General features: G+C 44.6%; 1 protein-coding gene across 6 annotated transcripts in view; it reads left to right on the top strand.

Annotated features, from left to right (window-relative positions):
* Positions 1-7,081: 7,081 nt before the first annotated feature.
* Mark3 (microtubule affinity regulating kinase 3) overlaps positions 7,082-27,990 on the top strand; it is a 78,274-nt gene continuing 57,365 nt past the window's right edge. For 5 of the 6 annotated variants that reach the window (XM_052184973.1, XM_052184971.1, XM_052184972.1 and 2 more), the window contains exons 1-2: positions 7,083-7,696; positions 22,873-23,064. In XM_052184973.1, coding sequence (XP_052040933.1) covers positions 7,646-7,696; positions 22,873-23,064 — 243 coding nt within the window. In that variant the 5' untranslated portion in view covers positions 7,083-7,645. Of the gene's footprint in view, positions 7,697-22,872; positions 23,065-27,990 lie in introns of all 6 variants that reach the window. The other variant, XM_052184974.1, reaches the window with a different exon arrangement.

Below are 27,990 nucleotides of genomic sequence, written 5' to 3'. Positions count from 1 at the left end.
AAATCAGATGTATTTGTCCTGGCGTCCAGCATCTCTGCAGGTTCACCGAACTCATCTGAGTTCTCTGATTTCACCCTACAGACTTCTTAGGAATTTTATTTTGTTGCGTGGTGCGAGGGATTCATCTTAGAGCCTCACACATGCTGGCAACTGTGCTGCTGCCCGTCTGTGCTGGCTCCTTGACACAGCCTGGAATCACCTGGTAAACGCTGGCCCAATGCAAGAAAGAGCTTGTCTGGGTTGCCTTCGTTGCTGTGGGAAGATCAAGGCTGGAAGCAGCAGCGACATTCCCTGGGTTTGAACCCAGGATTGTGTGTGGGTAGGGAACATGGAGAGCTAGCTGAGCACCAGGCAGGCAGGAGGCATGTATTTCCCTCTGTTCTTGACGTGGACTGCTTCCAGCTCCTGCTCTTGTGACTTCCTGACACGATGGACTAGAATCTGGAACTGTAAGATGAAGCAGATCCTTTCTTCCCTAAGAGGTTTTTGCCAGGAATTCTTGTTTTGTTTTCCTTTCCAAGACAGTTTCTCTGTGTACCTTTGGCTATCCTGGAATCACTCTGTAGACCAGGCTGGCCTTGAACTCGGAGATCAGTCTGCTTCTGCCTCCTGAGTGGCATTTGCCAGGATATTTTATATCAACAACAGAAACAGAACTAAATCAGATGGTGGAGATTGAGGATAGCCTAGGCTAAAGGGTAACTCAAGGCCTGGCCTAAGACAAAGCTATAGCTTAGTGGTAGAGCAGCTGGTTGTCTAGTATGCACAAAGTTCTGGGGTTGGTCCAGAGCATTAGCAAACAACAATTTAGAAGAATTTGCTGGGGTTTTCTTGTTTTGGGGCAGGGTCTCATTATGTAGACCTGGATGGGGATGACCTGGAATTTGCTGTGCAGGCCAGGGTAGCCTCTAACTCAGAGGGATTTGCCATTCTCTGCCTTCCAAGTGCTTGGATTAGAGGTGTGTGATACCGTGTCCAGACTGAAAGTGTAATTTTTTTAAAACAACACTTTAACATAAAAGTAGAATTTCTCCTGAGGTTTCCATCATTAGGGAGATTTAGGAATTTGGGGGCTTTCTTGTTTTCTATGTGTTTGACTTGCGTCTAGATTACAGATCTTGTTTTAAAAGAATCTGTTTTGGATTTCCTTGGCTACAAAAATCTACTTCCTAATAATATTCAAACACACCGGTTATCTGTCTGTACTTGGTCTCATTACGCCCTTGGTTTTCCTGGCCTCATTCTGAAAGAAGGCTTTGAGTCCTTACGCCCCACGGGAAAGGCGTGAGGTGGGACTGAGGGCTGACTCACAGGGCCAGCCCTAGACAGCTCATGTCTGAGGTCACACCACAGAAGAGGAGGCATGCTAGCTTCAGGAACAGAATCTGTCCTGACAACCTCTCTGGCTCCCTCTTGTCCTGCTTGCCTGGGTCGGGAGTTGCCCATGTGAGGTCAGGGACTTAGCACGTTGTAAGACTGGAATGCTGAGTGAGGTTCTGCACTCTCATTCCTCTCCCTTTCCACGCTGGCAGCAAATATCAGAATGTATACAAGTCGGGGGAGGGTCGCAGGAGTCCAGTCTCCCTCTTACTGTGTGAGTCCCAGGAATTGATCTCAGTTTGGTGTCACGTTTGGTGACGTGTGTCTCTACCACTGAGCCAACCTACCAGCTCCAGATTATGTCCCTGAGAGTCAGTCCCTTTACTGTACAAAGATAGATACAAAGCCAATACTCTTTTCCCTCTCTGTTATATGGTAGTTTTGGACAAACACTCCATGTCTCTGTTCGTACTTATAATGGATTTTTTTTTGTTTTTGTTTTTGTTTTGTTTTGTTTTTTTTGAGACAGGGTCTCTCTGTGTGGACCTGGCTGTCCTGGAACTCACTCTAGACCAGGCTGGCCTCGAACTCAGAAATCCCCCTGCGTCTGCCTCCCGAGTGCTGGGACTACAGGCGTGCGCCACCACCGCCCTGCTGGATAGTTATTTAAAGCCCTTTCCTTCTTTGCTTTTATTTACTTATGTACTTATTTCACGGCAGAGTTGAAGTATCTCTGTGCAGTTCTTGCTCTCCTGGGACTCACGCTACAGACTAGGCTGGCTTCAACCTCAGAGTCCTTCACACTGGAATTAAAGGTGTGCGCCACCAACATCCAGCCAAACCTTTCTTTAAAACACCTTTAAAGGTTTATTTGGATTTTTAATTATGTTTATGGATATATGTCTACGGGTGGGTCTGTGCATGGATGTGCCTAAAGTGCCTGTAGAGACCAAAGGGTGTCCGATTCTTTAAAGTCTGAGGTGACTATCAGCTGCCTATTGTGCAGGTGATACCTCGACTCTGGCCCCCAGTAAGAGCAGTACATACATTTAACCAATGAGCAGTCTTTCCAGCTACCTTACAGCTTTTGACAATCAGCCAGGCACTATAGTGAACACCTTTAATAGGTAGGCAGATGTTGGTGTGATTTTCCTTTTGATGCCTTTTTTTATTGGGTTCTTATACCTATTACCCTTCCAACCCCACAACACGAGGTAGGAGAGAAAGGTTAGAGGGGGAGGGGCATGACATCTTTCAGCCAACAAAATAGAGTATTTCCTGATGATTAGAGGCATTGGGTTCCTCGGGACTGTCCAGTCTTTTTTTGTTTGTTTGTTTGTTTTTGTTTTTTTGTTTTTGTTTTTCAAGACAGGGTTTCTCATATCTCCAGCTTCTTGTCTCTTTGCTCATGAACACTTGACAAACCTCAACAGCAGCAACCAGGAGTGGCAAGGGGAGCAACAGCCTCCTAGTCCCTCTGGGGGCTCTTCCATTTATCTCCTCTCCAGAATCCCCAGAATTCAACTATCTGAAGCTGGCAAGGATCTCACCCCTGCTAGTGCACGAGGCAAATCATAATCGCCTGCTGTGAGGTAACTTCTTATCCCACACCTGGGATTAAATAAAAAAAAAAAACACATATCATAACTTTTTTTAATTTTATTTTCCCCCACCCCCATAACTGGGTTTTTTAAAGAAACCAATATTCTCACTACCAGCAGAGGCTGGCTGATCTCTGAATATGAGGCCAGCTGGTCTACATAGCAAGTTCCAGGCCAGTCAGGGCTGTATAGTAAGACACTATCTCAAAAACAATAATTAAGAATTTTAAATGTATTCGTTTATGTGTGTATATTCACATGCCCGTGCCAAGGCAGGTGCAGAGGTCAGAGGGCGGCCTGCAGGAGCCATTGCTCCTCACCTTGGGGTTCCTCGGGACCGAGCTCAGGCTGACAGGCTTGGTGGCTCACCTTCATCCAATGAGCTACTTTGTTCAGGTGAATATTTTGCACAGGATTGTAGTTCTGTGGAGCATGCATAACTTGGTGCTGTTGCTAATGTTACTAGTTGTTGTTAAATTCTCCCAACATGTCATTTTAAAATATTATTTTGCCCAGGCGGTGGTGGCACACGCCTTTAGTCCCAGCCCTCTGGAGACAGAGGCAGGTGAATCTCTGAGTTCAAGGCTAGCCTGGTCTACAGAGTGAGTTCCAGGGCAGCCACTGCTACACAGAGAAATCCTCTTTTGAAAAAACAAAACAAGCAAACAAATAAATAAAACTTTTTTTTTTTTTTTTTTTTTTTTTTTTTTGGTTTTTTTGAGACAGGGTTTCTCTGTGTAGCCCTGGCTGTCCTGGAACTCACTCTGTAGACCAGGCTGGCCTCAAACTCAGAATTCCACCTGCCTCTGCTTCCCGAGTGCTGGGATTAAAGGCGTGTGCCACAACCACCTGGCTAAATAAAACTTAATAAAATTTAAAAACTTATCTTTTTTAATATTTATATTTATTTTATATATGTGAGTACACTGTAGCTGTCCTCAGACACACCAGAAGAGGGCATCGGATCTCATTACAGATGGTTGTGAGCTGCCATTCAGTTGCTGGGAATTGAACTCATGACCTCTGGAGGTGCAGTCAGTGCTCTTAACCACTGAGCCATCTTTCCAGCACTTAAAAACTATTTTAAGTATGTTTTGACTATGTGTGTATATGGGAGCATGCCTTGTACCTAAGAGCCAGAAGAGGGCACTGGATCCCCTGGAACTGGAGTGTCAGAAAGCTGTGAGCTGTCACATGGGTGCAGGGAACTGGACACAGGTCCTCTATGAGAGCAGCAAGTACTTGTTACTGCTGATACTGCAGCCATCTCCCCTGCACCCTGTCACTTTTTTTTTTTTTTTGAGACCGCATCTATGTCATCTTGGCTGGCCTGGAACTCTCTACACTAGGTTGGCCTCAAACTCATAGATCTCCCTGCCTCTGCCTTTCAAGTGCCAGAGAGATGTTCAGAATGTGAGGTGCTAGCCATGCAACAACAGGGACCTGAGCCTCATCCTCAGAATTGAGGTAAATAAGACAGGTGTGGTGGTGTGTGCTTGTGATGCTAGGGCTGAAGAAGCAAAGAAAGAAGGATCTCTGGGGCCTGCCGGGCAGCCAGCTCACTGGTGGGCATCTCCACACCAACGAAAGAGACATCCTGCCCTTCAAGCTCTGGAACACAGGCGAACTGCTTTGTCCACCTGGAATATACGTGGGTTTTGGGAGATCTAATCTTTCTGCTTGAGCACCAAGACCTTTAATGGCTGAGCCATCTCCCCAGCCCTGGGTGCATTTCTGAGTTGTAGTGGGTTTGCTGTTGTGATGCTCGAGGTAGGAGCTACTTCAATAGGAAGACAGGAAACAAACGGGGCATGGGTGTGCCCTTGCACCTTTGGCATCAGGGAGGCTGAGGCAGGGTAAGAAATGGAGGCTAGCCTGAGCTACGCAGCAAGACTGCCTAAAAAATAAATAAATAAAGGGGGGGGATCAGGCTGGAAACGAGAATATGCAAACCATAGTTTTAACGTTTAATTGCTCTGTCCCTCCTTGATAGATCACAGATGCACATAAGTTCCTCTGGACACAACAGTGTCCTTCTCCCGCTCACGCCCCGCCAGTCCCCTCTCCCTTTACATGGGTCACAAACATGCCTACTACTTCCAGATCTTCATGGTGGGTTTACATTTCAATAGCTTCCATTCCAAACGTTATGAAAACCTAGGAGGCGTCTCGAGGTGAAGGGCTGTCATCCTGACCCCTCACCTTTGGCATTCATTGACTCAGAGTTTAATGTGTAGCTTGAGTGAGGAAGTCCCCTAGGGGAAGCCTCGTGACCCTCTCTGGCCCATGTGGGGTGCTCTTAAGTGTCCACAGGCTTTTTTAAAGCTCCTGCTGGAGGCTGACAACCTTTTGGGAGGTTTCCCCAATTCTCCAGGAGCCAGTGTTGAAGCACCAGAATCCCTCGGGGCGGAGGAGGGGAGAATTAGTTTGGTGCCATGTCTCAATCTACCTGTCCTGCCTCTTTAGTCTGATTTCTCACCCTCACATGCTCTTGATGAATTTACTGACCTCACCCTGTTGTTCTCACCCCGTGCTTTTCTGTATTAGGCTAAGCTGGGTGTCCAATGGGCCCCAGGGGTCACTCTGTCTCGTCAGCTGTCATTCTGTCTTCAGAGTTAGCACACCTTCTGTAAGCTTTCCCCTACTTAGTACACTTAGTTAGCACAAGTGGGAGAGGATGCCCACGGCTGGTCTCCTAGCTCTGGAGCTCAAGCCCATTTATCACAACCTGCATTTCAGTTGAACTGTGTGGAGCAAACATTTGATTTAGAGGATCTCCTCTGTGGCCCTCTGCTTAACCAAAAAGGGAGAAAGAGGATGGCATTTTAAACAGGCCCATCTGGTCCCCTTGTGCACACCCCTAAGAGGGATAGGAGTTCTGAATGTATCTTAGCCCTGGCTTGTTTTGTTTTGGGACCCTCTCTGGAAGTGATGCTGGTGTTTGACGATCTGTTGTTTCACAAATCAGGATACATCAAGATATTGGGGTGTTGGGGGACTAGAACCAAAGCAAACAAGCAAGCAAGCAAAACATAAGAAGAAAAAAAAAAGCAAAGTTTAGTCACTCACAAGTTTAGCCATTTCTAAAGCTGAGGAATGGGGTTCAGATCCTTCTACAATCAACAACATCTATGATTTGGGTAAAGTAACTACCGTATCCAGACTCTAGATCACATGCTGTGTCTGTCCATCTTATACAGGCACACTGAGGCTTAATGAATAACCAGTACAAGGTGGACTGTTAGTAACAGTTTGTCTTACCCCAGCTCACACAGCCCTGCTTCCTCTACCAATGGATTCCTTCCTCAGAAGACGGAAAGAAGCAACAGGCTAGGCAGGCCTTCTAGAAGAGGCAGCATATTCAGAATTCCAGCTGCAGGTCACTCAACCCGACCCAAACCTATAGCAATATCACTCTTCAGAAGACTGAAGCAAGAGAAGGAGGGGCGAGAGAGGAGGAAGGAGAAGGGGGGGGTGTAAAGTTAAGGGTAGAGGGAGTGAGAGAGCGAAAGGGAGAGGAAGAGACAGAGAAATATTGATTATCTAAGCCCCTACCGGCATTTAGGAACTGATCCCTGGGAACGTCTACATGATCTCACCCAATCCCTCTTCCCATCTTTTTGTGCTACCTTTGTTATTATTTCATACTTCATTCTTTCATCCGAATGGGTATTCAGTTGGGCCGGGTCGGATAACCAGTGGCACCTTAGTCAAGAGACTAAAAAGTTCTTTGGCTGGATGCTAGATGCCTCCTCTCTCTTCTGCTAGACCTGTAACTGCTGCTTCGCTATGGTAGGTAGCTCCATCCTTTGCAGCATGGTCGCGGGAGAGAAAAGTCAACTTTTGCAAACAGTAGGATCTTCGTGTGTAGTATAATCCAGACAGCCTAGATCTGTACTCCGTAAATGCCAGCCCAGCAGTCGGGTACAGGAGGCCTACTAGGGCAGTGGTCCGGAGGAGGTGTCAGGGATGCCCAGCCGATCTGGACCATTGGAACTCTCCGCCTGCTGGAGCTGGAGAAGACCAAGCAAGTCCTTTCCTACGGCACCACCCCCTCAGACCCAACTGGACGAGTCGCCCCTAGCAACAGCAGCCGGCAGCTAGCTCCGGCCGCGCTGATTGGCGGAACTCCAGGCGGCAGTAGCATCACTTCCGGCAGCCGGAGGCAGCGGAGGAAGCCGAGGCGCGGCCATCTTGAGTCTGTAAGGCTCCTAAGGTGCCGGGGAGCGGCGGTGGCAGCCGGCAGGGCGAGGCCGGGCGGAAAGCGAGCCGGAGAAGGGAAAGCAGCCGGGCGTGGGCGCCTCCTCCGCGGCCCGCTCCATGGTCGGCGCCTGCAGCTCGCGGCGGCCTGTCTTGCGCTTCATCTCCGCTCCATCCTCCTGCGCTGCTGCCTCTTCAGGGGCTGCCGGCCGCTCTGTGTCGAGCCCCCGGGGCTGAGCTCCGCGGCGCTGCGGCTGCGAACGACGAGGAGGCGAGGGGCCCGCGAGGCCCGCGAAGCGCCCTGAGGCTTGCGGCGGCCAGCCGGCCCGCTTCCACCGCGGCCGCCGGCGCTGGGGGAGAATGAGCCCCGGGGCCCGCGGGCGCACGGCCCGGGCCAGGCCGGAGATCTAGACTCTGGCCCGGGAGGGCAGGGCCCGGAGGCTTGCGGCCGCTGCTCGCCGGCCGCCCAGAGCTGGGCAGGTTTGTTTTCGCCTTGGCGTTGTGCAGAATCAAAGCGCAGTAAGATGTCCACTAGGACCCCTTTGCCAACGGTGAATGAACGAGACACTGAAAACGTGAGTGGACTGCGCTGCAGGGTGGCAGACCCTCAGGGTGGTAGCAGGGGACCCAGCCCAGATGCTCCAGTCCGGGGTCAAGGCGCAGCCCTGTCCCGCGCGCGTGCGGCCTGCGCGCTGTCTTACGGTCGGCTGAGCATTACCCGTCCGTGCGCTGCTGCGGCCAGTGCGTGTTTGAACACAACTCTCCTCTTAGGTCGGGCGAGTTAAGAGCCTGCCTGTCCTTGGCGCAAATTAATAGGATCCAGTCGGGTCGGGTGGACCGTCCTTTAAAAGGGGACTTAAGTTTAATGACAACCGCTAAAACTAAGTGCCCCATGCAGAGATCCTTGTGGGCCCCCGTAGTTCCCGAACGCACCAGAGTAGTTCTGCTCGAGAGCCGCTGCCTTTATCAAGGAGTAGCTTCCCGTCCCTGCAAAGCGAAATCTGTTCGGAAGCAGTGGGCTAAGTGTTCCGAGAGGCAGATGTGAAGCTCTGCCCTGTTCTGCAGCCAGCCCAGCCGAGGGACACCCACTGGGGTGCCTTTTCCTTCCGCTGCAACGGTTGGCTTTGGAGTAGCTCCCGGGCCCAGTCCAGTAAGCCTATATGAAAGGATTTTTTTTGTTGTTCGAGAGGACTTGCAGAACCAAACCAAACCAAACAACAGTCTGGAGCAGCATTGCTAGGGAGTGACAAGCGTGTAGTAGACGTTCTACTGAAGAGATGTTTGACCTGCCCAAGTGTTTTCGAACCCTTCTTCCGCATCGGATTCCAAAGTGTCCCAGCCTAGCTTTGACCTCTGTAAGGCATTTAGTAAATAACTTGTAAAGAAACTTCACTGGCCTTTCATTATACGGAGCTATGAGGTAACTGCCGGCAAGCAAATGTTGTTTCTTTGGAAAAGCTTTCCTGCTCCGGGTGTTTTCATGCTTTGAAAGCCATCCTTAGACATGGTGACCTAGTGGTATCAGATGCCTTCACTTTACTCTTCAAAATGACACTTGTGCTTCCTAGCTATTAAGTAATTTAATCTATTTACGTAGACCTTGGTTCAAGTCGTCTCTGTGGTGTGTTAATATACACTTGTATATGTTCTTCCACCTGAGATATATTAGAGAATTACCTAACTAGAACTTAGAGTAGACTTTTCCCTCGTCTTCCTTCCTCACCCTTTCCCCTTCCTTCTTTTTTTTCTCTCTCTCCTTTGTTCCATAGTTCTTGCTGTGTTGCTTGGGCTGTCTGAGGAAGCCTTCTATCTCTGTTTCCCCATAGCTGAGGATACAGACACATGCACCAACCTTAGAATCCTGAGACCTTTCTTCTTTATGTTCTTTTGAAGAAAATTATCTTTGACCTGATTGATCATCATATTTTTTGGCCACTCTAAAAAATGAAGCAAGTAAATCAATTGATTGGCTTTGATCATTGATTTTTTCAACTCAAAATCAAAACTTTAAGTATAACCAGAACTTGTGCTTTCTAACTTGAAATAAGAAAGAGATTTATGATAATGAAAGACAGTGTTTTAGTCTTCTTTCAATTTGTATACTGTCTATCATCTGTCTCTCTCCTACCATGTCATTGTGTAGCTCTGGCTATTTTGAGCCTTTTTTTTTCCCTCCCGAGACAGGGTTTCTCTGTGTAGCCCTGGCTGTCCAGGAACTCACTCTGTAGACCAGGCTGGCCTCGAACTCAGAAATGCCTCCTGCCTCTGCCTCCCAGAGTGCTGGGATTACAGGCGTGCACCACCACCGCCCAGCAGCTCTGGCTATTTTGAAATTCACTATGTAGATCAGTGTCCTGCCTGCCTCTGCCTTTGAAGTGCTGGGGGTTAAAGGCATGCTCCACCATGCCTGGCTTTAATAGTATATTTCAGTGGGGGCGGGAGGACTCAAGGAGAAGAAATCTATTTTTAGTCCGGAATGCATGGTTTTAGGTGGTTATTTGTGATTATTTTAGACCGAAGTGGCTCATTCTTCACGTGTTCTTTGTCAATTTGTTAGGTTGTTTTGTGATGTTGTGTGTGCTAGAATTACTACCTTTTTTTTTTTAAAAACAACCTAAGGGCTAGAGATGTGGCTCAGTGGTAGAGTGACCGTCTCCTATATGTGATATCCCAGTTCAGTCCCTAGCACCACTGAGTGAGAAAGAAAAGCTTAGGATGTGAAGGATGCCTTATTTTTACAGTATCTGAGGTTTCAACATTGCTAAAATCAAGAACTTATGCCCCATCCAGCTGGTTGCACAAATTCTCCTTGTCATGTTCTGCATATAGTCCCAGCACATGCCTGATATGGAAATAGCTGTCTCTCTGCTACAGTGTGGGAACTGTGTCACCGGCATATCTCATGTTCACTTGAAGCATAGCCTGCCCTTACCTGTCATTTCTGGGCAACTTAAGTTAGACTTTTGCCAGTTGCATGAAAGTACAGGAGGGAATAAGAGATTTCTGCCTGTTGAGAAGCTCTTTTGTTAATCAGGGTTGTGGATGTACAAGATAACACATTTTAAGTGGACAGTCTGATAAATGTGACAGATACACAGTCATGTGGTCACTACCACAGTGAAGATCAAGACCATTTTTATGTCCCAGAAAGCTCTCTTGTGGCTTTTGATAGCCCTTCACTCCCTCTCATTTTCCAGGCCCTTGGCAAGCACTGGCTCATCTCTAGCCCTTTATCTTTACCTTTTCTTGTAAGTGGAACCATAAAATATATAACTTTTAAAATAATTTCAGACAGTCCTAGGATGTAGCTGAGGTTGGCCTCAGATTCACTCTTGTGCTTCAGCCTCTTTACAGCTGTGGTTTCTGTGTGGGGACCATGCCAGCTGTGTCTGACTCCTTCCATGTAACAGAAGCCTTTGCTTGCCTCTCTGCCTGCCTTTTTTAATACAGATTTGATTTAAATATCTTTGGCTGTACATAATGCTTTTGTTTTGAAGATAGGATTTCTCTGTGTAGCCTTGGCTGTCCTGGAACTCACTCTGTAGACCAGGTTGGCTTCAAATTCAGAGATCTGCCTGCTTCTGCCTCCCAAGTCCTGGAATTAAAGGTGTTTGCAATTGGGCTGGAGAGATGGCTCAGCGATTAATTTAAGAGCACTGACTGACTGCTTTTCTAGAGGTTCCGAGTTCAATTCTCTGCAACTACATGGTGGCTCACAACCATCTGTAATGGGATCTGACACCCTTTTCTGGTGTATTTGAAGAGAGCTACAGTGTACTCACATAAATAAAGCAAATAAATCTTTAAAAAAATGCTTGCCATCACTCTCCAGCCACTTTAAATTTATTATCTTTTTTGTTTGTTTTGTTTTGTTTTTTTGAGACAGGGTTTCACTGTGTACTCCTAGCTGTCCTGGAATTCACTTTGTAGACCAGGCTGGCCTCGAACTCAGAAATTCTCTTGTCTCTGCCTCCCAAGTGCTGGGACTAAAGACGTGCGCCACCACCGCCGGCTTAAATTTATTATCTTATTTATTTAGGATTTTTTTTTTTTTTTGATTTGGTTTTTTCGAGACAGGATTTCTCTGTATAGCCCTGGCTGTCCTGGAGCTCACTCTGTAGACCAGGCTGGCCTCGAACTCAGAAATCCGCCTGCCTCTGCCTCCCAGAGTGCTGGGATTACAGACGTGCGACACCACCGCCTGGCTAGGATTTTTTTTTTTCTTTTTGTATTTTGAGAGAGGGTTTCTCTGTGTAGCCCTGGCTGTCCTAGAACTCACTCTGTAGACCAGGCTGGCCTCAACCTCAGAGATCTGCCTGCCTCAGCTTCTCTACTGCCAGGATTAAATGCTTCACTGCTACTAGGTTTATAATACTTTTGAGATTGTGTTTAAAATGTATTAATAGTTCATTTCTTTTTATTGCTAATTAGTATTTCATCAGATGTATCATTATTTTTAAAAAATTCTTTCACCAGTTGGTGGTCATTGGCTATTATGACTAGAGCAGCTTTGCATTGTGTGCTTATGCTCTGTGTGTGTGTGTGTGTGTGTGTGTGTGTGTGTGTGTATATAGACGTTTAGTCTAGGTATTTTTCAATGATTACATTCACTTGTGTTAACAGTGTTGTTTATTTAATCAAATGTAATACATTGGGCTGAGGATGTACCTTAGAATGATGCCTAGCCTTTGTGCGCACACTGGGGAAGTTGGGTTCCTTTTTGAGACAGGGTTTCATCATATAACTAGTTGACCTGGACTACCTCTGTAGGCCAAGCTGGCTTCAACTCAGAGATCCACCTGCCTCTACCTCCCAGGTGGTGAGATGAATTTGTGGACCACTGCATCCTAGCTTTTAAGAAGCTCTGGCTTTTATCTGCAGTGTAAATATAAACCAAGGAACATAATTTACATCAATAATAATTGTTCCTCCTTGTATACTATTCTGTTCTCGTGTGTTTGGTTTTCATGTTACTACTCACCCATGGATAGGAATGTAAAAGTTCATCATAGCTCAGAAAACCGAGTTAAATTCTGGGGCCAGAAGATGGTTGTGTCTAGTGTCCTGGAACTGGAATTTAAGGTGTTTGTGAGACCCAGTGTGTAAACTGGGAACTCAACCTAGGTCTGGAAGACCCCTTAACCATTTAGCCATCTCTCGAGCCCACAAGCAGGAGGCTTGCTTATTTGTTTGTTTGTTTTGGATTTGGTTTTTTTTTTTTCCCGAGACAGGGTTTCTCTGTATAGCCCTGGCTGTCCTGGAACTTACTCTGTAGACCAGGCTGGCCTCGAACTCAGAAATCCGCCTGCCTCTGCCTCCCAGAGTGCTGGGATTACAGGCGTGCGCCACCACCACCCAGCTGGAGGCTTGTTAAAGATAAAGTTGTTGTATGTTTTGTTGTATTTTCTATAATTGATTTGCAAAGGGAGCCATTAGTGAATCCTGTTTTTATTTGACAAGATTAGGAATGAATTTTTCACTTAGATTTCAAAGCAGTTGATGTTTTGTAAGCCTGTTTCTTGCTAGAGGAGCGGAAGCAAAGGTTTGTAGCTAACAGCTCTGGGCATGTCTGTCATGGACCTGCTGTTTATTTCTCTGTGGTGGCAGTTCTCATGACTCCAAATATATTTACATTATGATCCATAACATTAGCAAAGTTACAGGTATGAAGTAGCAACAAAAAATAATTTTATGGTTGGGGTGACCACAGCATGAGACACTGTATTAAAGGGTCACAGTATCACAGAAGGTTGAGGACTACTGCTCTCTGTGCTCGTCTGGAATTTGCTGTGTAGACTAGGCTGGCCTGGAATTCACAGAGATCTTCCCACCTCTGCCTCCCAAATGTTCAAACTAAAGGTGTGCACCACCACACCCATCTATATCAGGGTTTTAGAAGTTAGTATATAGAGTGGTCAGGATTGTTAACTTCTGTGAAATAAACTAATGGTGGTATTGCCTAGCCAGTTGTTGGGTGATCAGTGAATGAAATTGTTGAACAATTTGGAATGCTCAATGAGTGCTACAGAGGGTGTTTTGTGCGACAACCAGATTGTTCTTGTTCTTTTGGACTTGCTTGTCCAGCAGAAAAGTGCTCAGGGCTGGACGTGGAACAAGTCTGTACTGTCTAACCTGAGCAGATAGACCTAGAGGGTTGCTGTTGCTGAAGTACTCACCTCTGTGGCTCACCTCAGAGCAGGCTGCATTCCTAACGGGTCCCAAGACAGTGACTGCTTGAGATGAGCTTGCTGACTAGGTTTCCTTTCCTTTAGATGTGCCAGGTTTCTAGAAGAGATTTTTACTAGATACAGTGGGGTTTTCAGATTCTATTATAAGATGTTTTTGAGACATGGTCCACCAAGTAGTCTTGGATCCTGGAACTGCCTACTTAAATCAGCTGTCCTCAAGTGCTCTGAGTTTTCATTAAATGACTTTAAAAGAAGATGTGGCCGTGGGAGGGACATAGGAATAGTTACTATTTGTTCTTCATTATATTCAGACAACAGGACAAAGTAGTTTATATAGTATGTGGGGCTGGAGAGAGGCCTCCGTGGATAAGAGCACTGGCTGCTCTTCTAGAGAGCCAGGTTCAGTTCCCAGCTCCTACATGGTGTCTTTAAACCTGCTGTAACTCCAGTTCCAGGGGATCCAATGGTATATATGTGGTACACACTCATACATCAGGTAAAACACCTGTACACATAAAATAAAATATTTTAATTTTTAAAATATATAGTATAAGCTGGGAATGATAACGCACACCTGCTGACTGGGGAGGCTGAATTGTATCATGGCCAGTCAATTTGAGCTCAGCCTGGGCAACCCAGTGACATTGTACCTTAAAGTTAAATTTTTCTTTCTCCTTTTTTTTTTCTTTTTCTTTCTTTCTTTTTTTTTTTTTTTTTTTTTGGTTTTTTGGATTTGGTTTTTTTGAGACAGGGTTTCTCTGTATAGCCCTGGCTGTCCTGGAGCTCACTCTGTAGACCAGGCTGGCCTCGAACTCAGAAATCCGCCTGCCTCTGCCTCCCAGAGTGCTGTGATTACAGGCATGCGCCACCATTGCCTGGCTATTTTTTTCTCTTTTATAAGCTTCTTGTTTTATTACCTTATGTATATGATTGTTTTGCCTGCCTGTATGACTGCACTATACGTGCCACTGGTGCCCCAAAGCCAGAAGAGGTGATTAGATCCCTCAGAGCAGTTAGATTGTGCTTTGCCATGGCAGTGCTGGAGTTCAAGCCCGTTCCTCTGGAGGAGCAACCAGTGCCTTTAAATCGGCAGTTCTTATCCTATGAGTCACAACCCCTTTGTCAAACCTGTCTCCACAAATATTTACATTATGATTCATAACAGTGGCAAAATTACAATTATGAAATAGTAATGAATATAATTTAATGGCTGGGGGTCACCACATGAGGAACTGTATTAGAAAGTATCACAGCATTAGGAAGGTTGAGAACCAATGCCTTAGAAATAGATATATACCCAGTTTGCTATGAGCTGATTGTACCTGTTACTGTATTTTCAAAGGAATTGTTGTGTTGGTAAGCAAGCTATGGACGGTAATTCCAGCACTTGAGAGGCAAAGGGTCCAGGGTGGATAGAGTTGAGTGGGGTAGGATCAGGGCTAATCTGGCTATATAATAAGACCCTGTCTCTCTGTGTCTTTGTTCTATCTGTCCTACTGTCTGTCTGTCTGTCTCTTTAAGAACACTTGTTGCTCTTCCAGAGGACCTACGTTTCATTTCTAGAGTCCACATGGTGGCTCACAACCATCCATAATTGTAGTTCTAGAGTATCTGATGCTCTTTTCTGAATTCCTTAGGCCCAGTCACTCAAGTGCTGTCCACACGTACATACATACTTACATACATGCATACATGCAAAACACTCATATATAAATACATAAATAAATATATCTTTTTTAAAAAAGTTTCTAAATTTTATCATTCTGAAATATAACCAAATTTTAGCTCTAAAGTTTGTCTAGCCTAGACTCTATAAGATCCAGGGAGTGCAGATTCTCCTGATAGCACGTCTATTTTGCAGTTTCAAATTAAATTTGAATGGAGAAGCATAAGTCTACCTGGAATGCTTTTGTGTACATTTGACAGAAGTTAAACCATACACTTGAAGGAGATTGTTGCTCTTGCAGAGGACTTGGGTTTAGTTTCCAGCTCCTGCCTACATAATGGCTCATAGTTGTAACTCCAGTTGGGGGCTCTGACTCTGTCTTCTGGCCTCCAAGGGCTCCCCACACACATAAAGTGCACAGATATACATGCAGAACATCCATATACATAAAATAAATTAAAAAAAAAAACACTTGAAGCATCTGAGGGGTTGAAACAAGTGTTTGTCCAGTATTTATTTATTTATTTTATTATTATTATTATTATTTTTTTTTTTTTTTGGGGGGGATTTGTTTTTTTTTTCGACACAGGATTTGTCTGTATAGCCCTGGCTGTCCTGGAACTCAATCTGTAGACCAGGCTGGCCTCGAACTCAGAAATCTGTCTGCCTCTGCCTCCCAAGTGCTGGGATTACAGGTGTGCGCCACCACCGCCCAGCTTGTCCAGCATTTATGAACAATCTAGGTTACATAGTTTGAGGCCAGCCTGGGCTCCAGTGTGAGACATTCTGTCCTTTCTCTGTGTGTGTTCTCTTAGAGTTGATATATAGACAAAAATGTGCTTATATCTGTTCTGCTGACCCATATGTGCCCTCCTTTAGGAGTAGGAGAACAGACATTTGCTTGGGGCGGGGGGCTTCTTTTCCTGATGGAAAAGGAATAAAGGAATATATATATATATTTTTCCTTTTCTTTTCTTTTTTCTTTTTTTTTTTTCTTTTTGAGACAAGGTTTCTCTGTGTAGCCCTGGCTGTTCTGGAACTCACTCTGTAGACCAGGTTGGCCTCGAACTCAGAAATCCGCCTGCCTCTGCCTCCCAAGTGGGATGGATTAAAGGCACCCACCACCACTGCCCAGCTGAGATATATATTTTTAAGTGTGATGGTTTGATCATTGAACGTTACCTGCAGGCTTTTTGTAAAAACCTTTCTCAGCCGGGCGGTGGTGATGCACGCCTGTAATCCCAGCACTCTGGGAGGCAGAGGCAGGCAGATTTCTGAGTTTGAGGCCAGCCTGGTCTACAGAGTGAGTTCCAGGACAGCCAGGGCTATACAGAGAAACCCTGTCTCAAAAAAAACCCAAATCCAAAAAAAAAAAAAAACCCACCTTTCTCAATTGTGTCAGAAAGCCCCTCTGTTGCTGGGGGCAGTCCCCTTCCTGCATCTCTTCCTGGCTCCTGCCGTGAGCAGGTTTACCCTGCCAACTATCTCATGGGCCCTCTGGAGTGGCATACCTGTGAGCTAAGTAAACTTGTCCTCTTGAGTTAGTTATCTCAGGTATTTTATTATAGTAACAGAAGCTGACCAAGAGAGAGTCCAACTGTTTAGTCTAGGATTCTTTTATTTGTTTTATTTTTAGAGACAGGATTTTTCTGTGTAGCTCTGGTTGTCCTGGTGTACTAGCTTTGTAGACTACTAGGCTAGCCTCTAACTCAAGAAATTGGCCTCTTTCTGCCTCTCAAGTACTGAGATTAAAGGCATGCACCTCCACACCCAGTGTAGGATTCTTTTGTTTGTTTTTGTTTTTTGAACGGCATTTCTCTGAGTAGCCTTGGTTATTTGCAGACTCACCAGGCTGGCCTTCAACTCACACTGATAGAGATCTGCCCTACTGTGCCTCCTAAGTGCTGTGATTAAAGAGTGGCTCCTACCCTAGTATTCTACCCTAGTAGGATCACTTAACTACTCAACTGTGGTTAATCTTGAGGCTCAACTCAGGAGGAATTTTGTCTGTATTTCTTGTTAATAGTTTGGTAGTTGCTTCCGCGTGGTGCCTAAATACTATGGGGTCTCTGTTAAATTTTACAGGAAAATTTGTATTTTTAGCATTTAATACTACATTTTGAGCACGTTAGCCCAGAGATTTTGATCCCAGGCTTCTGTATGAGCCATTTTATTTGCAGTCAGTCCTTTATGACTGTACTGTCTACAGGGGAATTCTAGAATGAGAATCCTAGAAAGAAGCAGACCCAGAACCATTCCTCATCTACCTCCTGCTGTAAGATTTAACCAGAGGTGGCATTTCAACTGGGCAAGCGGCCTTTGTTGTGGGAGGCCTTTGAGGCTTTTTGGTGTTCTTTTCACATTTTGCCCCCAACTCTTCCTTTCTTTTATCTAACCCTTGCCTAGCCTAGGCCTTTTGTGTTATTCTAGCTTTACTGGGAGAGTAGACTTAGGGGTTTATTCTTCTCTTAAATCATCAGAAGAAAGAAGATATTCGATGATAAAGTATCTTTTACACATTATGGTAATGTATTCTAGTCTCCTTTTCCCTTCTTAGTAATTTGGTTTTCTTGACATAGCTTTTCTCTGTGTAGCCTTGGCTGTCCTGTGACTGACTCACTCTGTAGACCAGACTGGCCTCAAATGCACAGAGCTCTCCTGCCTCTGCTACGAATGCTGGGATCAAAGGCATGTGCCACCATTCCTAGCTTTTGGGTCATATTTTAAAGGTGCTTCTAGGAATTGTTTTTTGGACTTATAATCTATCTTATATTTTATTGTGTGGCCTTGGGTAAATTATTTAACTTTGTATGTATGACATTGGGTAAATTACTTCCAGTGCCTCTGTCACCTCATCTATAAAACTGAATTGGTGATAGTGGTCATAACTCTCCTTCTACAATCTCTTCTCCTCTTTTTGTTTGTGTGTCTTACCTTTCTCTCCTGCTCTCTATACCGGTAGTCCCAGGCATTTCCATGCTGTTTGGGGACACTCCAGGGCTGTAGCTCATCTGTCTAGAGCCAGAAACCCATATACCAGTGGTTCTCACCTTTCCTAATGCTGTGATCTTTTAATACAATTCCTCATGTTGTGTAACCCCCAACCATAAAATTATTTTCAGTGCTACTTCATAACTACCTCTGTTACTGTTTGAATTGTAATGTAAATGTCTGTTTTCAGATGGTCTTAGGCGACCCCTTTGGAGGGTCAAGGCCCACAAGCTGCAAACTGCTGCTATACAGTAATGCTATACAGTAATGCTGACACCTTTAATCTTGGCAGGAAGTTTACTGTCTTCTTTATGCTTTCTCAGTGTCCAGTGTTACACTACACTCCTTGACTGCAGGATTGCTTTGCTTACTAATGTTCTAAATATCAGAAAGAAACCATTTATATATTATAGATGGCCAATAAAAAACAAGTATTTCTTGAATTACTGAATTATGAGATGAATAAATGGGGTAAGTCTGACAAAATATATGAAAATCAGTCATCACTGATAGTTAAGGTTCACCCCATCTCTGCCACTGTGCCTTCTGGATTTCACTCCAGTGAAATCACCTTTTTTCTCCTTTCTTAATTAAACCTCACACAACTTCCTTATGTGTGGCGCTGGTGATTAACCCCTCGCCTAGACATGGAGGCAAGTATTCTACTGCTGAACCAGACCCCACATTTCTCTAGAAATAGAGCAGTTTCTGTTGTGTTTGTCAGTTTAGTTGTTGTTGTTGTTTTTTTCTTTTTTCTTCTTTTAAAACAGGGCCTTTTGTGTGGCTCTGGCTATCTTGGGATGTACTTCATAGACCAGGCTGGCTTCAGACTCATAGAGATCCACCTGTTTCTGCCTTCTAAATGCCGGAATCAAAGATGTGCACTACTATGCTCAGACTGATTTCTTTAGGGGGTGCTGGGTGCTGGGTGCTGGGTGCTGGGTGCTGGGTGCTGGGTTTTGAGATAGGTTTTCTCTGTGTAGTCCTGGCTGCCTTGGAACTCACTCTGTAGACCAGGCTGGCCTCAAACTCAAGAGTTTGCCTCCAAGTGCTGGGAGGTGTGCCGGCACCGCCGGGTCAGACTGATTTCTTTTGTGTGTGTGTGTGTGTGTGTGTGTGTGTGTGTGTGTGTTTCGAGACAAGGTTTCTCTGTGTAGCCCCTGCTGTCCTGGAACTCACTCTGTAGACTAGGCTGGCCTTGGACTCAGAAATCTGCCTGCTTCTGCTTCCCAAGTGCTGGGATTACAGGCGTGCGCCACCACCGCCCAGACAGACTGATTTATTAAAGTGTGGCATGATGGAGAGAGGAAGATGGACATCTGAGGCTGTGACTGAGGAAGGAAGGGCTGAGTAGATACAGTATGGAGCTAAAGGGATACTGCTACTGGTATTTGAGCACTACTACAGATTTCAAAAGCCATTTGTGCGTGTATATGTGGAGGGGTCACACTTGTATCTCATGACATATGTGGATGTGTGGGGAGTTTGTAGGGGTCGGACGTTAGTTAAAATTCCTTGGGTCTGCTCAGGTGCTGCCCACCCTCTTTTGTTTTTGTTTAATGTTTTAGCATTTCTCTATGTGGGAGTGTGTGGCACAGCAAATGAGCTCAGAGGACAATGTGTGTGTGTGTGGGGTGGTGGCGATCAGCTCCTTCCATCTGCCTTCCCAGGCCCTGGGGTTAAACTCATGCCATAGGCCGGGCAGCAGGCTCCTTCACCCACTGACCATCTCACCTGTCAGTCCTGTGTGAGGCCCAGAAATCCCTGTGTTTTTGCTCCCTCAGCCCTGGGATTACAGCTAGCACCACAGTGCTTGGCTGTGTTGTGTGGATTCTTGGTTTCAACTCAGATTCTCATGGTTGCACAGCAAAGCACTTTTGTTCTCTCTTCATCCCGTGTGCTGGGACTAAAGGCATGCACCACCATGCCTGGCTTGGAAATATATTAGATTGAATTAGGGAAAAACCCAAAGCAGCAGCAGCAGAAACCAACCTGATAAGCATCCCTAGTGCTTGGTCAGAGTTTTCTGGAACTCTCAGAAGCCTTTTGAGTATATAATTTTGGGTTAAAGATGCACAGATTAGATTCTTTTATTTCTTAAAAGAAATTATTCTGGGACTGGATATTCAAAAGTTAAGAGCACCCAAGTTTGGTTCCTATCACTGACATGGTGGTTCACAAGCATTCATAACCAACTTGCAGGAGGATCCTTACAGAAGGAAGGGATACCCTCTTCCGTCTTTCATGGGCATGAGGCACACATATGCTGTACATATGTGTGGGGAAAACATAGAAAATAACTAAGTCCAAAAAAGAATTAAAATGAAGAAAGAAAATACAAGATGATGATTATTTTGTTGTTGTTGTTGTTTTGGGTTTTTTTGGATTTGTTTTTTTCTGAGACAGGGTTTCTCTGTGTAGCCCTGGCTGTCCTGAAACTCACTCCGTAGACCAGACTGGCCTTGAACTCAGAAATCCACCTGCCTCTGCCGCCCAGAGTGCTGGGATTACAGGTGTGCGCCACCACCACCTGGCCAAGATGATGATTCTTATATGTGGTAGTACATGCCTGTATTCCCAATACTAAAGAGTTTGAGACAAAGATCTGGGAGTTTGTGGCCAGCCTGGGTGCAGTAGTGAATTCAGAGAGGTAGGCATTAATGAAGGGGCAGGGGAAAGATTAGATCCTAAAGTGTTTCCATTAACTGTAACATTTGCTGGACTAGCTGCTGAGATGGAAGGGAGATGGAAGGGAGATGGAAGTGGAGGACCAGGAATTCAGTTATTCTTCAGTTACATAGTAGGTTTGAAGTCAACTTGCTACCTGAGACCTTGTATCCATAAAGCGGGGGAGGAGAAACAAGGTTATTTAATATACTGCAAAGAGAGCAGTGGGCAGCATGATAGTAATGGGATTATTAGCCAGGCATGGTCTGTGATTCTGTGATTCTTATCACACCAAGGAAGGTGATCCATTCTTTTGTTTTTGAGACAGGGTAGGTTGTCCTGGAATTGTGTAGATCAGGCTGCCTCGAACTCACAGATCTGCCTGCTTCTGCCTCCCAAGTGCTGGCATTAAAAGCATGTATCACAGGAAGGTCTATTCTAATCCTAGTTTGCTAATAGTTTTTTTTTTTTTAAGTCATAAATTGGTCAGTTTTATGGAGTCCTTTTCTGTAGTGGACAAAATAATATCCTGACCACCCCACCCCAGACAGGGTTTCTTTGTGTAACTCTGGCTCTACTAGAACTCACTCTGTAGACCATGCTGGCCTTGAACTCAGAGATCTACCAGCCTCTGCCTCCCACAAGTTGAGATTAAAGATCTGTGCTATTGCACCAGGCTCCCAGATGTTTTCAAAAGTAAAAATTGACTTTGTGTCTCTAAAGGACAAAATTTGGAAGAATAGCCACTTACTGTCACAATTTGGCTTTGTAGGTTATTTTTAAGGACATGGCTTATTGTTTTCAAGACTAGACAAGATGTATGGCATGTGTATTGTGTTAGAAGGACAGGGTCTGATGCCCTCTTCTTGCCTCAAGACCACCTTGGACCTCCTCAGGCACTGCATGCATGTGGTGGTACACAGACATACATTCAGGCAAAATAAGCATACACATAAATATTCTAAAAGAATTTGTAGGTTGGCTGATTTGGGAGATACTGAACTAGGACTCTCAACTTCAGGTTGGGACCATATTTGTTAAATTAGAATAAAACTTTAAAAAAGAAATACACACACATACATGTATTTCTAAAGAAAGTAACTTATAACATTTAGCTCTTTTGTTTTAGATTTCTTTATAGGCTTCAAGGTTTTGCCTGCATGCATGTTTGTACACCATATGTGTGATGAATGTCTGTAGAGGCCAGAAGAGGGCATCAGACCCTGGAACTGGAGTTATAGATGGTTTTGAGCTAATATGTGCGTGCTGGAACTCAGACCCAACTCCTCTGCAGGACGGCATTAACCATTGAGCCACTTCTCCAGCCCTATACATTGCTCTTCTAACAACAAGAACACCCCCCTCAACCCCAAAACAAACAAAAGAAAACAACAACAATCAACAAAACCCTTAAAAGCCCTAAAATGAAACTAGTTTATAAAATAAAAAAATTGATTGAATGTAACAAGAGATGGATTTCTCGCTAATTGACTATTGGCCCCATTGTCATCACTGAATGGTGACATTAACATTTGTTCCTTCACAGACTGTTGGTGAGCATCAGACATACAGATGCTGTTGCAGAGAATGAAGTTCTGTTTTATGTTCAAAATACAGATGTTAGTCTACTGACAGTGGGATTTCATTGTAGTAATTCTTCTTTCAAATGTCTAATTATTACCCTTAACCTATCAAACTTTACAGCTTAGTTAAGCTGGCCTGCTTTAACTTAAATTAGCCCACAGTTTTGCAAAAATCATCTAAAACAAACATATTTCCTAAGAAAGTGTTGTATCTCTTGGGTAATTTAACTGAATACCTGTACCCCTCCCCCTGCCACCCAAGAAAAAAGGCATTTTTTTCTTTGCGCTGCAGTCTTGACCATCATGACCTATTGGTGTTTTTAGACTGTTATACTCTGTATCAATGGCTCAGGAAAAAGTTGTAATGCAAAATTTGAAGTACAGTTTTTCTACTAAATGTACTCTATGAATGCTTTTGTACCATGATAAATTAGAGAAATCACAAATTGGAATTGTTTCAGCTCTCTGAATACCGGATTGAGCTATAGCACTTGGTATGTCTCTTGTGACAGTCTCTTGTTTTTATATCACGTGCTTAGGTCCTTTAGGAGTCAATGAAAGCCTTGATGTTTTGTTTCTAACCACTAGATGCTCCTAAACCTTGGCAGTACTGCTTGTCCTCTCACTTCCTTGTTTTTGTGTACATTACGTTTCAGCACATTTCACACGGAGACGGGAGGCACGAAGTCACCCCCCGCACCGGGCGCTCTGGAGCTCGGTGTAGAAGCTCGGTAGCTTCCTGTGCAGACGAGCAGCCTCACATTGGAAACTACAGACTGTTGAAAACAATCGGCAAGGGGAACTTTGCAAAAGTGAAATTGGCGAGACACATCCTCACAGGCAGAGAGGTAAATTCCAAATTCCTGTGCTTGCTTTTGCTGTGGTATTTGTTCTGCTAATCTTTTAAGGACCAGGATACATTTTAACAACTGGGAAGGTAGTTCTGCTTTCCTTTTGCTGAAAATACACCAAATGAATGATCTGACTTGAAAAATTGGTAATGCTATGTCTTTTTTCAGTGGAAAAAAAATCAACAAAATTGTCTTGAACTGCATGTCCTCACCCTGTATGTGCTCTTATTCAGAATGTAGGATAAGCCGGGCAGTGGTGGTGCATACCTATAATCCCAGCACTTAGGGAGGCAGAGGCAGGTGGATCTCTGAGTTCAAGGCCAGCCTGGTCTACAGAGTGAGTTCCAGGAAACAGAATATAAGATAATGTCATAGGAAAAAAGCTCTGGGTCAAAGTGGGCAAATAGCCTGACACTGTAATAGACACTGTTGAGCCAATTTTGAAGAATCATTGTATTAGCCTACAAAAATGAATGTCTGTTTTCCCACATTCTTGCCTAAGTTTTATAAGAAACTTATGTCTGATTGTCTCAGTCTGTTTTTGCTGATCTAATAGAATATCAGATAGCATACTTTATTGTAAAAAATAAATCATTTTTGACAATATGGGAGGCTGAGAGTTGAAGATTAAGGGACTAGATTCCTTTTATAATATCCACCCTACCCTGGGATGACAGCTGAGTCCATTTCTCAGTTTTGGCCCAGTCACCCCTACAGTGTCAATAGCAGTTAAATTTCAACATGGGTTGGGGAGGGCACAAACTTTATTTTATGAACCAAAGCATACTTTTTTATTAAAATTATGTAAGTTTATTATATTTTCTTATGTTTTGTCATTAATATCTTGTTTTATTTCATTTTTGGTTTTTTGGTTTGTTTTTTTTTAAGATTTATTTATTTATTATATGTAAGTACACTGTAACTGTCTTCAGATACTCCAGAAGAAGGCATCAGATCTTGTTATGGATGGTTGTGAGCCACCATGTGGTTGCTGGGATTTGAACTTAGGACCTTCAGAAGAGCAGTCAGTGCTCTTAACTGCTGAACTATCTCTCCAGCCCCTTATTTCATTTTTGTGTGTGAGCACAAAATGTGCACTGCCAGAAGAGGGCTTATAGGATTCCCTGGAAATGAGTTTACAGACAGGTGTGAGGGCCCACGTAGTTGCTGAGGACTGTTTGGTTTGGGTTTTGTGTAGCCCTGGCTATCCGGGAGCTCATTCTATAGACCAGGTTATCTTTAAACTCAATCACCTGCCTTTGCCCCTAAGTTCTGGGATTAGGTGTATGGTGCCCTGCCTGTCTCTTGGCTTTTCCCCTGAGAATACCTGGGCCTTTTTCTTGAGGAGCAGGTGCTCTTAACTTTTGAGCTATCTCCAACCCACATTGTGCATATTTTTATTTCCTTTTTACATCCTTTATTTTTAAAAATTTACATATAGTATGTGTATGTGCATGTATATGAACATGTGTGCATAAGTGCCTGTCATTGTTCACATGTAGAAGAGGACAACTTGTAAGAGTTGTTTTTCCCCCTCTTCCACTGTGGTTTTGGGGATTAGAATTAGCAGGCCAAAGTGCCTTTGTCCACTGGGCTGTCTCATTAGCCCTCACTTACTATTTATTTGTTCTTTTAAAGTGTTAGTGATTTAAAAGTGTTTTAGTGGTCTGTTAGATCTGGTGTGTGTGTGTGTGTGTGTGTGTGTGTGTGAGAGAGAGAGAGAGAGAGAGAGAGAGAGAGAGAGAGAGAGAGAGAGAGAGAGAGAAAGGGAGAGAGGGAGAGGGAGATTGACCATATAAACCCTGATTGGAACTAGATATGTGGAGTAAGCTGCCTCTCAGCTCACAGTTATCCTTCTGCTTCTGTCTCCTAAGTACTTCTAGTACCTTTTGATTTCTAGATTTTTAAACATTTTTAATTGGGGCTGGAGACCAGAGACCCAAGCTTGACTCCCAGTTACGTCAGGTCACAGAAACTCCAGGCTAGACCTCCATGGGCACAGTGACTCATGTGCACATATAAATTAATAAAAAGTAAATCTTAAAAAAATATTGACAACTGTGGTGGACCTTTAGTCTCAGCACTCCAGAGCAGAGGCAGAGGCAGATAGAACTCTTGAGTTTGAGGCCAGCCTGGTCTACAGAGTGAGTTCCAGGACAGCCAGGGATACATAGAGACTCTATCTTGAGGGAAAAATGTGGGTCTATGGGTCTGTGTCCGTCCATCCGTCCTTATGTGGTCACAAGGGGACATTTGTTTTCATTGGAGCTCTAAAAACATGTGTACAGGCTATGGCACCAAGCTTGCTGTTGGCAGGGGTGGTACTTTGTGGAGACCCTGACACTTGTCTTTCTCTCTTCTCTGGGTTACATTCATCTAGACAGGGGTCCTCTCTTCTGCCTGGAGCAGGGTTGGAGGACAGCAGCTTGTCCCGGGCACCACTAATTCCTCATTTTTTGTTTTCGTGTCTCACTCCTTTTTGTTCTTTAAGCATGTGCCTTTCCATCTGTGTCCTGTGATTGCTAGACCTTCCTACTTAACTGGAGTGTGTGCGCTCCCTCCTCATGTCCTGCCCCTTCCCCAGAGGAGCCGGTACCCTCTTTACTCTCCGCCCCTAATTCTTGTCTATTTATTTCCTTAGCAGTTCTGGAGACTGAACCCTCAACATTGTGTGTACTAAGCTCTTTACCCCCAGCCTCTGATTCTAATGACTGACAAGCATTTACTGTTGGCTGTAACAATGGTCCTGTGTCATACTAAACTTCCTGAGGTTTTAGCCAGATTTTCTTTTCTTTGCTTTTCTTTTTCTTTATTTTTTCTTTTCTTTTCATCTTTAAGACAGAGTTTCTCTTTATATCCCTAGCTGTCCTGGAACTCATTCTGTAGACCAGGCTGGTCTCCAACTCTCAGGTCACCGGGATCCTGTCTCTGACTCCGTTTGTTTGTTTGTTTGTTTGTTTGTTTGTTTGTTTGTTTTCGAGACAGGATTTCTCAGTGTAGCCCTGGCTGTCCTGGAACTCACTCTGTAGACCATGCTGGCCTTGAACTCAGAAATTCACCTGCCCCTGCCTCCCAAGTGCTGGGATTAAAGGCGTGCACCACCACCACCCAGCCTGTCTCTGACTCCTAATCGTTGGGATTACAGATGTGTGCTGCCACCACAGCCTGACTGGATTTTTTTCCCCCTTCCTTTCTTTTTATTTTTCTTTTTATTTTTTGGTTTTTTGGATTTTGGTTTTTCGAGACAGGGTTTCCCTGGCTGTCCTGGACTCACTCTGTAGACCAGGCTGGCCTCGAACTCAGAAATCCGCCTGCCTCTGCTTCCCAAGTGCTGGAATTACAGGTGTGCGCCACCACGCCCAGCTAGAAAGCTTTTTTTTTTTTAAAGATTTTTTTCTTGTATGTGTATTAGTGTTGAGTGTGTGTGTGTGTGTGTGTGTGTGTGTGTGCGCGCGCGCGCGCGCGCGCCTGTGCCTGATGAGCACAAAGGTCAAAGGGTTTGGACCCTTCGGATCCTGAGTTATGGATGGTATTGATCCACCATGTAATGTTGGAAACTGAACCTGGCTGGGTCCTTTGCCAGAGCATCAGATGCTCTTACTATCATAGCCATTTCTTCAGCCCCTGAAGTTTTATTTTGTGACCACCTGCTGTCATTATTTGGTTTACACCTACCATGGACTAAACAGTTTGTCCTCAAACTCGTTTGTTGAAGTCCTGGTCTATGCTATGGCCAGTATGACTGTTTGGTGACAGGGTCTTCATCAAAGTAAGCCTTAATCAGTAGTAGTTTTGTAAAAAGAAACAACAGAGAAAGAATCACTTGTATCTCTCTTCCCTCACTGTTGTGCCTGTGAGGACAGTGAGAAGGCAGCTGTCTGGAGCTAGGAGCAAAGCCCTCCCCAGATCCTCGCTGCTGGCACTTGGATTTTGAATATCATCCTCTAAAAGAGAAAAATTGGCTTTCTGTTGTTTAAGCTACAGTTGGTGGTTTTTATTACACCACCTTAAGTAGACTAGTGTTCAGGCTATTGGGAGTGCAAGGGATTTAGAGTTCTTTTTATTATTAAAAGTTTTATTTGGGGGGCTGGAGAGATGGCTCAGCGGTTAAGAGCACTGACTGCTCTTCCGAAGGTCCTAAGTTCAAATCCCAGCAACCACATGGTGGCTCACAACCATCTGTAATGAGATCTGACTCCCTCTTCTGGTGTGTCTGAAGACAGCTACAGTGTACTTAGATATAATAATAAATAAATCTTTAAAAAAAAAGTTTTATTTTTTAGTGTGTGTGTGTGCATGTCTGTGTAGGTTTGTGTTGATGAATGTAGATGCCCAAGAAAGTCAGACTCTGCCACACCCAGGTTGCAGGTGGGTGTCCGCTGCTGAACTTGTTCCTTGGGAGTTGACTGAGCTCAGGCTTCTGCAAGAGTTCTGCATACATTTGACTGCTCTTTTAATAGTTTTGGATACTTTAACACCTTTCAGGCTCAAAATGTTTGGATGTTTTGATCAGGAGGTAGAAGATAGGGCTGGAGAGATAGCTCAGTGGTTAAGAGCAATGACTATTCTTCCAGAGGTCCTGAGTTCAACTCCCAGCAACCATGGCTCACAACCATCTGTAATGGGGTCTGATGCCCTCTTCTGGTGTGTCTGAAGAGAACGACAGTGTACTCATATATATTGAATGAATGAATGAATGAATGAATGGAGGTAGAAGATAAACATTTTTCTCCAAGAGTATTTTCTTGGCCTTTTCTCCTGCATGAGCATTATTTTCAAACTTTCACTTTGCTTTTGGCGTCAGAGTTACTAAATTAAAATTCCCAGAACTTGATACAGGATGTGCCTGGTACTATCTTCTTCCCTCACCTTGGGAACCTTTGTGGCTTATTTTATACCACTCTTCCCTGAACCCCACCCACT

Source organism: Apodemus sylvaticus, chromosome 6 (assembly GCF_947179515.1).
Source record: "Apodemus sylvaticus chromosome 6, mApoSyl1.1, whole genome shotgun sequence".
Taxonomy (NCBI): Eukaryota; Metazoa; Chordata; class Mammalia; order Rodentia; family Muridae; genus Apodemus; species Apodemus sylvaticus.
Note: the sequence above shows the minus strand (reverse complement) of the source record. Positions and strands in the feature narration are given on the sequence as shown.